The sequence below is a fragment of the Typopeltis vanoorti genome, chromosome 24 (assembly GCF_054136105.1).
Source record: "Typopeltis vanoorti isolate ZY-2024b chromosome 24, IOZ_Tvanoo_1.0, whole genome shotgun sequence".
NCBI lineage: Eukaryota > Metazoa > Arthropoda > Arachnida > Uropygi > Thelyphonidae > Typopeltis > Typopeltis vanoorti.
In genome coordinates, this window is record NC_143572.1 from 41,765,764 (window position 1) to 41,779,696 (window position 13,933).

At 36.2% G+C, this 13,933-nt stretch overlaps 1 protein-coding gene across 2 annotated transcripts in view; it reads left to right on the forward strand.

The window, feature by feature from the left end:
* LOC150093130 (ankyrin repeat and IBR domain-containing protein 1-like) overlaps positions 1 to 13,933 on the forward strand; it is a 424,458-nt gene that overhangs the window by 74,092 nt on the left and 336,433 nt on the right. For both annotated transcript variants that reach the window (XM_090413306.1, XM_090413307.1), the window contains exon 4: positions 4,064 to 4,120. In XM_090413306.1, the coding sequence (XP_090269432.1) occupies positions 4,064 to 4,120 (57 nt within the window). The remainder of the gene's footprint in view (positions 1 to 4,063; positions 4,121 to 13,933) is intronic.

Here is a 13,933-nt window from a genome sequence, read left to right on the forward strand (position 1 = left end):
CAGTATTTTTAATTTAGCGATATAAATATACATCGATGGGATTCTTGGTTCATGTGCGATCGATGTATGTATATTTACCTCGATAGGACTCAGAGTGTTAAAGTATCCAATCAAGCATAATACTTTGCATTCCATCATTGCTTACCAAATTTCAGTAGGAGTCATAACAATGACTCCTCCTTGTTCTTTTCAGTTTTGCATCATTTACGAACAGTTGCATATCTCCAGTTAAACCCATATCCAGTTAAACAATATCATCAAAACAGACTTCAAAAAAAGACCTTTGCTGCATAGGGGGCTGTTTTTTGGAGCCATTATTATTCAACTTCTGACTTTCCTCTTTCACAATACTGCATCTCCATGTTCATCTTGCTGACACCTATCTGACAGTGTCATATATCCAACTCACTAGTCTATTATACTATCCCATGATCATCATCAAATTCCTGATATATATACCCCTTGGGGGGAGGGTAGACAAGATATTATGATGGTACAACATGAAAAAAGTTACACTCCCTTGGCACCTATGCTGTTGGAAGACTTTTATTAAACAGATATGTCAAGGCTACCTCCAAGACCCTGAAACATTCCCTTAAAACACTGTGATATGTCATTAATTCCTATTACCTTATTGACATCAAGCTTATTTAATTCCTTCTATATCTCTTGCTCACTCACAATTAAGCCATTCTCTCCCATTTTTTCTACACTTAAGCTTCTCATGATTTCACACTGATTAGGATGAAACACCATTCTGAATTCAGAAGACCTCTGTAGCAGTTACCAATATATTATCTTCATCCATTAACATCATCTTACTATAATTGTTTTTCTTTCTATTTTCCACATATCAGAAAAATTCTCTAGGATTTGTCTTGGCCCGATATGCTAATTTCTACACATGTTACACTTTTGCTTACCTTACGAATTGAGTTACCTTCGTAACTGTTCTTTTTGAAACTGATTATTATCATTATTCTTGTGCTGCCTCCACAGTGCCTTCTTCTGTATTTATTATATGCTTAATCCCTTCTTTCATCCATTTCACACAACCTTATTCAGTCTTTTGATCTTTTTGGAATACATTTACACATTGATGCTGTTAAGCATCTCTTTTGTCAATCTCCAAGCGTCATATACAGTATTTCCTTCTCACTTAACTCCTCATTCCATGCTGAGCTTTTCATAATTACCATCCTTGTAATTCCACATATATCCTTTCCTCCAGAAGTCTTCATATCGCTAGCCACATCCTAAGTGATCGCTTCATAATCACTTTCACTAGCTGGAGGGAAGTGTGACACCCTCACTCAAAATGACATCCTCTGATGAAATGATCAGATCTAATACTCTTGATCCTCGCATTCCCTCCTTTAGATACTGCTTACGATAGTTGTTTCTCAAGAACTTAAGAATTTCATTTTCCTTATTTTCAAATGCTATCCCTTCATTGCAATCTGTATTTACCATAATTAAAATCAGATATAACGATTTCCTTTCCCTTGTTCACTAACTTGAGTTACTTATACATTTCTTCATCACCATCTTTCACATTCCCTGGCCTTATAGTAACATATGACTAAATGTATCTTCCTGTCAGTCTCCAACTCACACCATACAGACTCAAAACCATTGCCACTGTTTCCCTCTTGCATCTCCACTTTGTGCAAACATAATTCGAATGCTATCATCAGCAGCACTCTGCCTCCCTTCTTGTCCTTTTTGTCCTTACAAAAATCATTGTACCCCTCCATTACTGTTCCCTCCAGGAAAACATCCTTATCCAATCATGTTTTACTTATTTCAATTAATTTTGATGAATAAACTCAATCAGTAAAACTATTTCATCTCCCTTATTTCTGATGCTCCTGCCATTTGTAAATAAACACGACAATTAATGTTTAGGTGTATAGCCAGTCTTACGAGTACCTATTCCACTTGTTGGTTGTGATTTCCCCACACCTTTTTATGCCCAGTCACTTTTATCATCACTTAACCCTATATATCTCCTCAGGCTCAACTACCCCCCCCTTACATACTGTACCATCCCATTCCTATGTCTACCATCCCATTCCTATGTCTACCATCCTCATACACATTTATTACCACTTCTGGCATCCACTCTCCTTATACATTGTCTTACTGTCCATCTTGCATTCTTGTTCTCTCATCATTATCTCTCACTACTATTCTCATTTACAACCACTTCAGCTTCAGTCTTACCAGTTCCTCTCTCTCCTGATCTTTCATTCACCTCTTACTGGCTCTGATCTCTTGCTTACATCACTTATTGCACTTCCTTCTTGCAATTGCCTCTCCAGCTGACTCACACCAAATCCATTTAAATGTGCAACCCATCACTTTTGTACAATCTTTCCCTCAAATGCATTTCACACATTTACAATCTCTACTTCCTTCTCCTTACACAGTTCTGCCAACATACTATTCATGATTCCTGCTCTCATATCACTTAAGTTTCCTAGTGGAAGATTGATAATGATGATCTTATTATTAAGATGCCAAGTTGTCTTTTTGATATAATAATTTCCTGTTTTATATTGCAATGCAATTTTATATTTCTATATAGTGATCATAACTATAGTCTTCTTTGCTACAAATGCCAGAAGCCACCACTGGATCCACCTTCCGTTGTCTGGAGCATCAGATGTATAGAACTCTAAGATGTAGGCTGGTTTAAGTTGTATGGAATGGCCCCAAAAGTAACAGAACAATCAGAGAATCGATATTTAAGCAGGAGGAAAAAATATTAGTAGAATGAAATGGATATGCAATGTATTGTATGTGCAGAACATAATATTTAGACATACAGCAAAATAGAGGCTAGTTAGAAAAATTGTTGAAAGTATCGTCCATTCATATTAATACATTTTTCATCTCTTTTCACTGCAGAGTATAGCAACACACATTTCAACATAAATCTATAGTAATTTGTGTGCAATAGATATATACACTTCCCAAGTAAGATCTAAACATGATATTAACCACGTCACCATCAATATGGATAAAATACATCAGTCCTCTACAGAAGGTATTCATCATATATTTCAACGTAATATCAATGGTATTACAATTTTAATATGCACTTTGCATCCATAGTAACCTGGACGTATATACACATCATGGCCAGTTGGGTGGTTAAAGCACTCATTGCTAAACAAGTGTTGCCCTTCAGAGGTTTTATTACAGCCACTTTGTCCTTCCAAAGTGGCTGTAACCAACTACACGTCTCTACTTCATCAACACCCTTGTTAATGGTGTCTTACTATACAGATGTGTGAGCTGGACTTTGGCAAAAGAGGATGAGAAAAAGCTGTTGGCCTTCAAGGTTCAGTACTTTTCATAATCACCATCCTTGTGATTCCACATATATCCTTTCCTCCAGAAGTCCTCATGTTGCTAGCCATCCCAGGTGGCTAGCAATGAGGGAATATTAAAAGGAAAATCTGCTCCATTGCCAGACCACAAGAAAATATCATCAGTAGAATACATCAAACAGCTGTGGTAGCTAGGTCACATAGCTAGATCTGATAGTTTACTTAAAAAAGCATTAAAGGGCTTGACTTCTGGTATAAAAACACTGGGGCAACCTAGAATCACCTACATATATAATATTAGAAAATTTGACTAATTTTTCATTTTCCACCTTGTTAAATAGATCCCTAGACAGAAACTTCTGGAGAGACTATGTCAGAACTGTCACCTTTATAGTGACAGTCTCCACCCAACAATTCTTCTTTTTCACCTACATAGACTGTGGGTGAAAAAGAAGTGTCATTGATTTTACATCTCTTATGCAGAAATGCCAGCATCTAAACAGGTTCTAGTTAAACAAACCCAAGTTAAAATCTTTTTTTAAATGTTTCTTATGTCTGTTCATTTTTAGTGATAAAAATTGAACTTAAATCTAGACTACAGTTAATTAAATGAAAATTCAAATAGTAGTTTTAATATATTTAGATATTACTTTTATAAATCATTTCACATATAATCTTGGTTCATGCATAAAATTTTATACTAATTTTGAAATTCATTTTGATAGGAAGGAAATACAGCTTTACATTATGCATCAGCTACAGGTCTAAGAAAATGTGTGGAGGTGAGTGCATCAAATTCAAAACTACTAATATTATTTCATATTTCTATGAAGTGCACTTCATTTTCTGGTTTGTAATATCACGTTGTTTAATTAAACTATACTGGAGTGACACAATCACATTGATATAACCATATTATCGATACAAGAAAAAAAATAAAAATAAAAATTAAATAAAGTACCATACAAAAGCTTCAACAAAATGAATAACATATCTGTTATTGTCTAGACCAGTTAGATCAACCAAGTTTGCTCTATCAAACTGCTTAGAATTTCAGTCTTAAGTTGTATATGGAAAATATATCATTTTTATGAAAAGACTTTCCAGTTTTAGATGAATTACTCTGTCTGTTGTGGAGATTACAGAGATTTTACTTGCACTGATTTTTTTTTCAACCTGCAAAACAAAGAAACTAGCCAGAAAATACATACTTACACATGCATTGCAATGCAGATAAGATTCACTATCCTATTATAACAGAAATTAGGTTATATATGAAGGCACTTTACTGCTCTGGTAGGCCATGGAGCCTAACTTGTAAATATGAACTGAGATAGAGAGTGAGACAGACAGATTCTTTCTCTCTCGCTGTTGTAAAAATGACAATGACAATTTTGAAATGTTAATTTATTGACCTACACATCGATTTTATTGTATTGTGGACCTATAAAATAGTTCTATTAAAACCTATTTTCAAAAATAAAATTATTTTCTAAAGAAAATAAAAACAGCATATGTCTATGCACATTGAAGCAAAATAAAAAAAACTTCATTATATTGATTATTTAAACTAGGACTGTCCAACCTTAGGTAATCCAAGGGCCACATTAAAGAAAAATATTTATCCAAGGGCTGCATCACGATGTGTATTTAGTATTTTGGTGAGCAGCAGCGACACAACCTCAACAGCTGAACAAATGAACAACATTAATCGCGCACTCGCGTTCCCCATGAGCGCCCGGAGCATGCGCATTGGAACAAAACGGTATAAGAACACTTTCACACATTTAATATTTGAAAAATGCGTGTGTGTATAGTGATGTCGCTCTTCTTCTTCTTCCCTTCATGTACTAGGCATAGTGGCCTGTTATGGAGCTATCCTTAGCTCTTTTAAACTGTACCCATCCCGAGGATAAGGTGGCTAGCCCAATGCCTCCTGGTGTGTCCTATGACTGTAGCCTGTGTGTTCAGGGGACCGGTTTGCCTGCTTGTGGGATGAAAAACCCCAGATAAACTGGGGAGAAAAACCCTGCTGTCCACGCCCAAGACTGGCTAACCTTGGCTATGGCTGAGAAAGATCCTTAAGCTCCTCATGTTGATGATGGGAATCGAACCTAGGACACTCCTTTCCCAGGCATATGGTTGCGAAGCACATAGCCACTCGGCTAACCTTGTGGACATATAGTGATGTAAAAACGCCAAATAAAATTACCAACATCGAGATTATCAATTAGTGATATAATTAAAATATCTAATATGCATTCGATTCAAATTGCTGTTTTATTTTTTCACTCGTGAAAATCAAAACCAACAGGCATGCCACACAAAATCACACCGTGGACCGCATCAAACCTGCAAGCAGTGCTTTGGACAGCCCTGATTTAAACATTAAAAAATAACATAAGTGTTCTTGATAAATATTCACATGCTCTAATCAGTTTATTGGGTGCATCTATCTTTAAAATTGTATTACCAGTATTTTTCTGAAGAATATATATACAGGGTGTTCGGGATAAATTTGACAGTTTCGTAAGGAAAAAGAAAATCTTCTTTGTATCTATTAAATTTAATGAATTGACAAAAAAACATTACAGGCAGAGTTAATTACAATACTATCAACAAGATTTACTCAAAATAACCACCATTAGCATCGATCACAGCTTCAATTCTGCTTCGGAACCTCGAACAAGCTGATGCTACAGTCTCCCTGGGAAGGGCCGCAAAAACTGTTTTAATTTTATCCATTAACTGGGCTTTTGTATTACTGGAAGTGCGATTGGTGTCTTTTTCAACTCCGCCCCATACAAAATAATCCATGGGGTTAAGGTCTGGGGAGTTTGGAGGCCAAACATTTGGACTGGTGAAGTCGTAGAAATTTTCAGACAACCATTTTTGACTTTTCCCAGAGGTGTGGCAAGGGGCCGAATCCTGCTGCCATACATACGGCCTACCATTGGCTACCCTTGTTATCCAGGGCTTGACTACAGTTAGCAACTCCACGAACAAAGCCCGAATTCCAATGCCAGGGTTCTTCAACACCTGTTCCTGCAGATTTGCGAGGAATTCTGCTGTACGAACGCAATCAGATCGTCTGCTAGGGATCTTTCTTCTTGCTACATCCTCGTAGTCACCATTGCAAGTCTCTAGTTCATGCCTGATTGTTTTTACTGTATTCAGGGAGCATTGGGCAGCAGTCGTAATATCCTTATTTTGATGGCGGGCACGAATCATCATGATACAAGTTATTCTATTCCATGATTCAGGTGGGTTCCAGCTATCCATCCTTTCTGACATCTTGTATATGAATGAAGAAGGGTCCAAACTTTTAAATGAAGAGAAGTGTGTGTTAATACATGTAACTTACGGAAAAATATAATTAATTATAAATATGTCAAATTTATCCCGAACACCCTGTATATTTTTTTTAAGTATGGTATTAATGATTTTTAATTTTTTTTATAAATTGTTAAATAATTCTCTCACCTCCCTCACCTAATGGATTTAGCTGTTCCTAGCCACTTGTGTCCAAGTGTGCTTTGTTTTATCAGCGAGCACTCTGCATGCTGTCTTTAAAAAAAAGTATTAGTTACATTGCACCGGAAAAGGTCAGGAAAAAAAATTTAGCATTATAAAATAAAAATCTGGGCCAGATGCTGAACCTGATGGGACACCGGGACAACAGGTGTAAACCAGGACAGAGCTGTCCAAACTGAGATGTTTGGTCACCCTACCCATACACCACTTCCTGATATCTTGGTTCCATGCTGTATCCTATCAAAATGCTTAGTAAAGTCCAAAAGTATTTATGGAGTTTATCCATTCCCATTATCTATTTCAACCATAACATTATAAAATATGAGCAAGCTGCTCAGATATGAACTTTTCTTAGTAAATCCTTAGTGAGCTTATATGTCTGCACGGTTAGCCTAGTGGCTTTGCGCTTCGCAACCATATACCTGGGAAAGGAGTGTCCTAGATTCAATTCCCGTCGCTGACGTGAAGAACTTAAGGATCTTCCCCAGCCATAGCCAAGTTAGCCGGTCTTGGGTGTGGACAGCAGGGTTTTTCCACCCAGTTTATCTGGGGTTTTTCATCCCGCAAGCAGGCAAACCGGCCCCTTGAACACACACAGATCTACAGCCATAAATACTTAACCCCCCCATGAGGGGGCTCAACTTGCCCCAATAGGGATGGGGGAGTTAAAAGGAGGAAACTCCATACAAATAAATAAATAAAAGTGAGCTTATATAGATTCACTGTCAATCCACTTCTGTATATGAGCTCTTACCAACTTTTCCAAAATCTTCATCACCACTCTAGATACTGATAGGTTGATAACTCAATATTAGTCTTTGCACCACTCTTGTGCAATGGAATTATCATACATTCTTTTCACTCCTGAAATCTTCACTATTGCTGACTTCATTTTATGGAAGAGATCTAGCATCTCTTCTTCGTACAGCTGAATTTCTTCATCCATTGAAGAGGTAACATTGAGTTCAGTGTTGCACGTGCCAAGCAGATCAATCACATCTTTAACTAAAAATCCTTCTCACACCATAATCGGGTCTAATACTCTTTGATATAGAGTTTCTTCTGTCACATGCTGGCTTAAGGAAGTAGTCTCTCAACAGCTCAATAAATTTTCATTGAATTTCATTCTTCTCATGAGATTTGGCCATTATCTGGTCGATGTTTTTTGGATAATTAAAGTCACCTATGAGTAGGGTGACCTTTTACTTGTGCCAATCTGGGACATTAAAATATTCTGAATGAAAAAACTAAATAAAAAAATAAACTCAACTCATTCATGTCAATTCCATTATGTTCTTGTTCAGTTCCTACATTTTTTAGCTGACACACACACACACACACACACACATATATATATATATTAATGTTCATTATTTACTCAGTAGAACTGTATATAAAAAAGGAAATTAAATGACTCTATGCTGAAAGTGTACTTGCTAAAGGTCTCAATTTTGTTATCGCTCCTACTTCAATACCTAAAGAACTATTCTTAACTAAGATAGAAAACGCAGCATCCTCATTACCTATCCACGAGGCAAACCTTCTTCGTATGGAAGCTATTTTCGCCATAAATCATGCAAGACCGCAACATTTCTCATTCTGAGAGATCAGCTATCAAAAATTTGAGATACAATAATGACATCATTGTTCTCCCTGCAGACAAAGGGAATGCTACTGTCATCTTAAATAGATCGGATTACCATAACAAAATTTTGGAACTACTTAACACTGACACTTACTCTGAACTAAATAGTGATCCTACAAAAGAACTACATAATAGAACCAACAATTTACTGAAAACCACCTCAGAGTTACCAAGAAACATCCGTCTTTCCCTTAGGTCGATTCATCCTCTAATCCCTAGGTTATATGGACTCCCTAAGATCCATAAATTAAACTCTCCACTACGACCAATCGTTGAAGGCATAAACTCCCCTACTTATAACCTTTCAAAATTCCTCGCTTCCTTTTTAAAAAATCTTTGTGGTACTTCCTTTTCTCATATAAAAAACTCAGCTGATTTTGTCTCCAAAATAAAAGACATCAAACTCTACACATCAGATTTAATGGCAAGTTTCGATATTTTTTTCCTCTTTACGAATGTACCTATTCAAGAGGTTCTTAACCTTCTCCAGATGAAACTATCCAAAAAATTTTTCTCCTTACTCTCTCACTGTGTGAACGCAGGATACTTCATATATGATAGCAAAATTTATAAACAAAACTCAGGTTTATCTATGGGCAGTCTGCTCTCTCCGATTCTTGCTGATATATTTCTTCAGAAGTTTGAAGAAAAAGCTATTAATTCCTCGAGTCTTAAACCTAAAATATGGTATTGTTACATTAACGATGTTTTCCTCATCTGGGAACATGGCGTCGACAACCTCAACCTTTTTCTAGACCACCTCAACAAATTTCATCAGAAAATCAATTTCACCCGTGAACTTGAATCGAATGACTGTCTCCCCTTTCTGGACTTAAAACTTACGAGATGCACTGAAAATATCAAAATCTCCATTTTTAGGAAACCCACTCACACAGACAGATACCTTCATGCTTCTTCCCATCACTACCCTCCACAAAAGTTTGGTATCATTTCAACCCTGGCACATCGAGCCATTTAAAAATCGGTATAGAGTCATTTAATTTCCTTTTATATATATATATTTAATATGAAATTTGATTGAATAACCTGTAGTCTGACAACTCTCTTTGTTAAAATATTTTCTTACAAAAATTGACATCTACACTACATCTTTCCAGTTAACTGCATTTTCAGTGCAACCTATTTGAAGAGTGCTTCAGCTCATTTAAGTGCTTTCTCCTTAGTTCAAATATGATATACACGTAGTATTATGAATTGGTAAAATTACTTTTGTATACTGTTGTTGTTTACAATTATATTAAGCAAAAAATTTAAGGCTGGTGGAACAAATTTGCTAGAAATTCTTTTTTTATGTTAACCCTGCGGAGGTCGCGGTCGAAAAAATTGCAGCGTAGGTCGCATGTATCTGAGAGATACATTCATTACTAGTATGTGCTAAAATGTCATAAAACTTAAAAAAAAAAAAAAAACACTGCAAATATAATACATGATGGTTTATTTATTTTCAGTTACAATCTAGAAATTATTGAACAAAGAAACAAAGAAAAAAACCCAACTAAACCAATACTATACTGACATCGGAGTTCGCGGTATCCCTCAGATACAATTTACCATCAAATATCGCTTTCACATTCGACTTTATCATTCTCATCATCAGACTCGAGTAACATTCGCTGAATCTTTTCAATATCTGATGGATTATCCAATCGATATATTTTTCCAGCTATTTTCAACAGTAAATAATAATAAAAAACCAAACTAAACCAATACTATACTGACATCGGAGTTCGCGGTATCTCTCAGATACAATTTACTATCAAATATCACAAACCTTTACATTTGGTTTAACATGTGTTGTGTTAAACCAAAACTGACCGCATAAACAGTGTGGAATATCACTTATAATATATGCATGCGCAGCTAGTCATGACCTCCAAGCTATACACTGGATATGTGTAAGAATATTTATATTAAACAATTTGTTTGCAATCTGTCAGAGCAGCTGCGACCTCCACAGGGTTAAAAAGATCAAATTGTTTAGTTGATTAACTGTTCTATTAACAACAGGAATATAAGAAACACTTTAAATAATGCTATCGGTAATACTTGTTCACCTTCTGAAAAAATATTGCTGCCAATAGGTGATGATGATCTTAATTCACAAGTGGATTGTATTTGTATGAAAAATACTGTATCATAAACACTGCTTTCAGTGCATGCTGGTGAACTGACAAGCATATGAATCATGTTGCTTTTGCATGAGAAAAAATGTAACTAGGATCATGACTATTTTCAAAATCTAGAATGTTTTACAGGACAGTTACTGATGTAAAGACAATGTATTAGATATCACAAGTGTCCTGGAAAACTTGGGATTTTGGCATTTTGTTGTCATCAGGAATCAGACCGCTAAGTCTGTAACAACACTCAACCATATATTATCTTGTTAGAATCTCCTTCACACCAGATAGCTTTAAACTGTTGCTTTACTGCAACATGGAAAATGTGTACTGTACAATCATAGCTTTCTTTGATCATCCAGTATCATTAGTAGCATATATATCCCTTCGTCTCCTATCTTGTCTATTCCAAAAATACTCTACCTTTTACACTTGATATAGGTTTGTGTATTTTCCGGTGAACCAGGTCTCACTAATGCCTACAATCTGGAGCCCCAGTGCATTCACCAAGGCAACAAAATCTTTCCCTTTGTTTTGATATTCCTGGCATTTGCGTAAAGACAGAAAGTTATCTCCAGTCTTTCCTTATATACTCTTCTGTAATCTTGTAATACAACTTTCAGATTCCTGTTTTCATATCTAATGCTTCATAGTTTAATAAGTCCGAATCAGATGAGCACACAGTCATCCTTTTCTCACCCTCCGTGATAATGCACATTTGTGTTATTTTGGGTTGTATAACTTTCTCATTCTTATTCACATATTCTCTCTCCTTCCTACCATTATGATCTAGTTTCCCTGATTCTCCATATTAGGTCATACCATTAAATATATCCAGACTCCTGATATCAAAAACACATTCAAGTGCAGACTATCCCTCTTATAATCAATCCCTTCTTTTTTTAACTCTCTCAACACATCCAAAAACTTGCAACCATTCTTTCTACACAGCATATGCACTGAATCGTTTGCTACTTCTTCTCTCCTTCTTCTTAATTCAATACAATTATATCTAGGTAATATGCTAGTGATTTTCACTTTTCTTGCTCTTCACTCTTTGTTATTCCAGCAATCCATTTTCATGTTCTCCCTCATACTGTACGTATTGCCTGTTAGATCATATGTTCCTATCAGAGGACTACCATCTTTTTTAATTTTTCTTTTCTGTTTTTCATTTACATTCATTAAGTTTTTAATTTTAACAACTGGAAAACTTAAAGCAGTGACACTGTTATCAGTCACATGGTTTATAATTGAATCTTCATACCATATTAGTCAATATGTTGCAACTTCAGATTGTAGGCATTAGTGAGACCTGGCTATCCAAATCAGACCTACTAACTGGTATCAAATGTCAAGGATACATTATTTTTAGGAAGGATAGAGAGGATAGGATAGGAGAAGAGGTGGGTATGCTGCTAATGATATTGGATGACTTGAATCCAGTTAGAGTTGAGACCTATGATTGTAGTACTACTGTTAAATTATGATTGAAGATATTTATAATTAATAATAAGTCATTCATAATTAACATGATCTACCATATCATAAGCAGGACTTTTTTAAATTTCTTTTGTTAGTCTCTTGCTTCTAAAATGTTATTCATGTAATTCCTTTTGAGTTTTGTTGTTTATTTCTTAACGGTATATATTAGAACACAGAAAAATGAGTAAATAATTAATTTATTAACTTATTGCTGATATTTCGCTGGTGTTATAACCAGCATCTTCACAGCACAAAAACACAGTTTTCACAATATGCGAGACTATAACAACATGATGTAATCAACGGACTAGTTAAACAAAATTGTAGCAGCAACACAAAGACTAGAGTCCTGATTTTGGTGCCCTCTGTCTGGAAAAATAAATAAAAAAAATTGCAGCTATCACATAAGACTAGAGTCCTAAACAGAGAAAAAACCGGTACTAGTTTTTTTGTTAAGATTACTGTCTCCCAGATTTTAGGCAAATTTATATAGCCATATTTGTTGAGCTTTGGAGTGTTTCAGGGCTTCTGTTGCCTCTAAGAACAATCTCTCTGGGTTGTAAGAGCTTCTGTGCAGTACTTTTGTGTTCTTCCAGTTGATCCTGTGTGCAGGGGTATCCAGAGCATGGTCTGCTAGGCCCGACTTGCCATAGTGATAATGCCGGATGTATCTTTTGTGTTTGCTGATGCAGATGTTCACAGTTCTTCCTGTTTGACCATAGTAGGCTTGATTACATGAGCAGGGTACTTCATAGACTCCTGGATGTGATAAAGGGGGAATGCTGTTCTTGGGTGAGCAGATAAGGGTTGCTAATTTGCCACACGGTCTGAATGTGGTGCATAGTTCATGTTTATTGAGAATTCTTGAAATCTTGTCAGATGTGCCTTTAATGTATGGGATGGTGACTGTTTTGTTGTAGTTCTCTGTGGTGGATAGTGGGAATTGTTTCTTGGGAACGTCTAGTATTTTGTTTATTTTATGGGGATTATAGCCATTGGCCAAGAAGGTGTGGCGTAAGTGAGCCAGTTCAGCAACAAGAGGATTGTCATTGGAACAGATTGCTCTCACTCTGTGGGAAAGTGGGGACATCACCCTGTCCCCACTTTCCCCCCAGCCAACTTTTACATAGAACACCTAGAAAAACTAACAATCAATACAGCCACTCTCAAACCAACACCTTGGGCTACGCTATGTTGACGATGTGCTTGCTATTTGGCCACATGGCCCAGAGACATTGGAAATATTCTTTGCGCATTTAAATAGCTGACATCCAAAAATCCACTTTACAATGGAACTGGAAGCTAATAACTGTCTGTTCTTCCTGGATACGCTTATCACACATCTTCCAGATGGTTCCTTATCATTTTCAGTTTTTAGAAAACCCACAGATACAGGGAGATATTTACACAAACAATCACACCATCACCCTTCTCAACAATATGGCATTTTAAAAACGCTAACCCACAGAGTGAGAGCAATCTGTTCCAATGACAATCCTCTTGTTGCTGAACTGGCTCACTTACGCCACACCTTCTTGGCCAATGGCTATAATCCCCATAAGATAAACAAAATACTTTCCTAAGAAACAATTCCCACTATCCACCACAGAGAACTACAACAAAACAGTCACCATCCCATACATTAAAGGCACATCCGAAAAGATTTCAAGAATTCTCAATAAACATGAACTACGCACCACATTCAGACAGTGTGGCAAATTAGAAACCTTTATCTGCTCACCCAAGAACAGCATTCCCCCTTTATCACATCCAGGAGTCTATGAAGTACC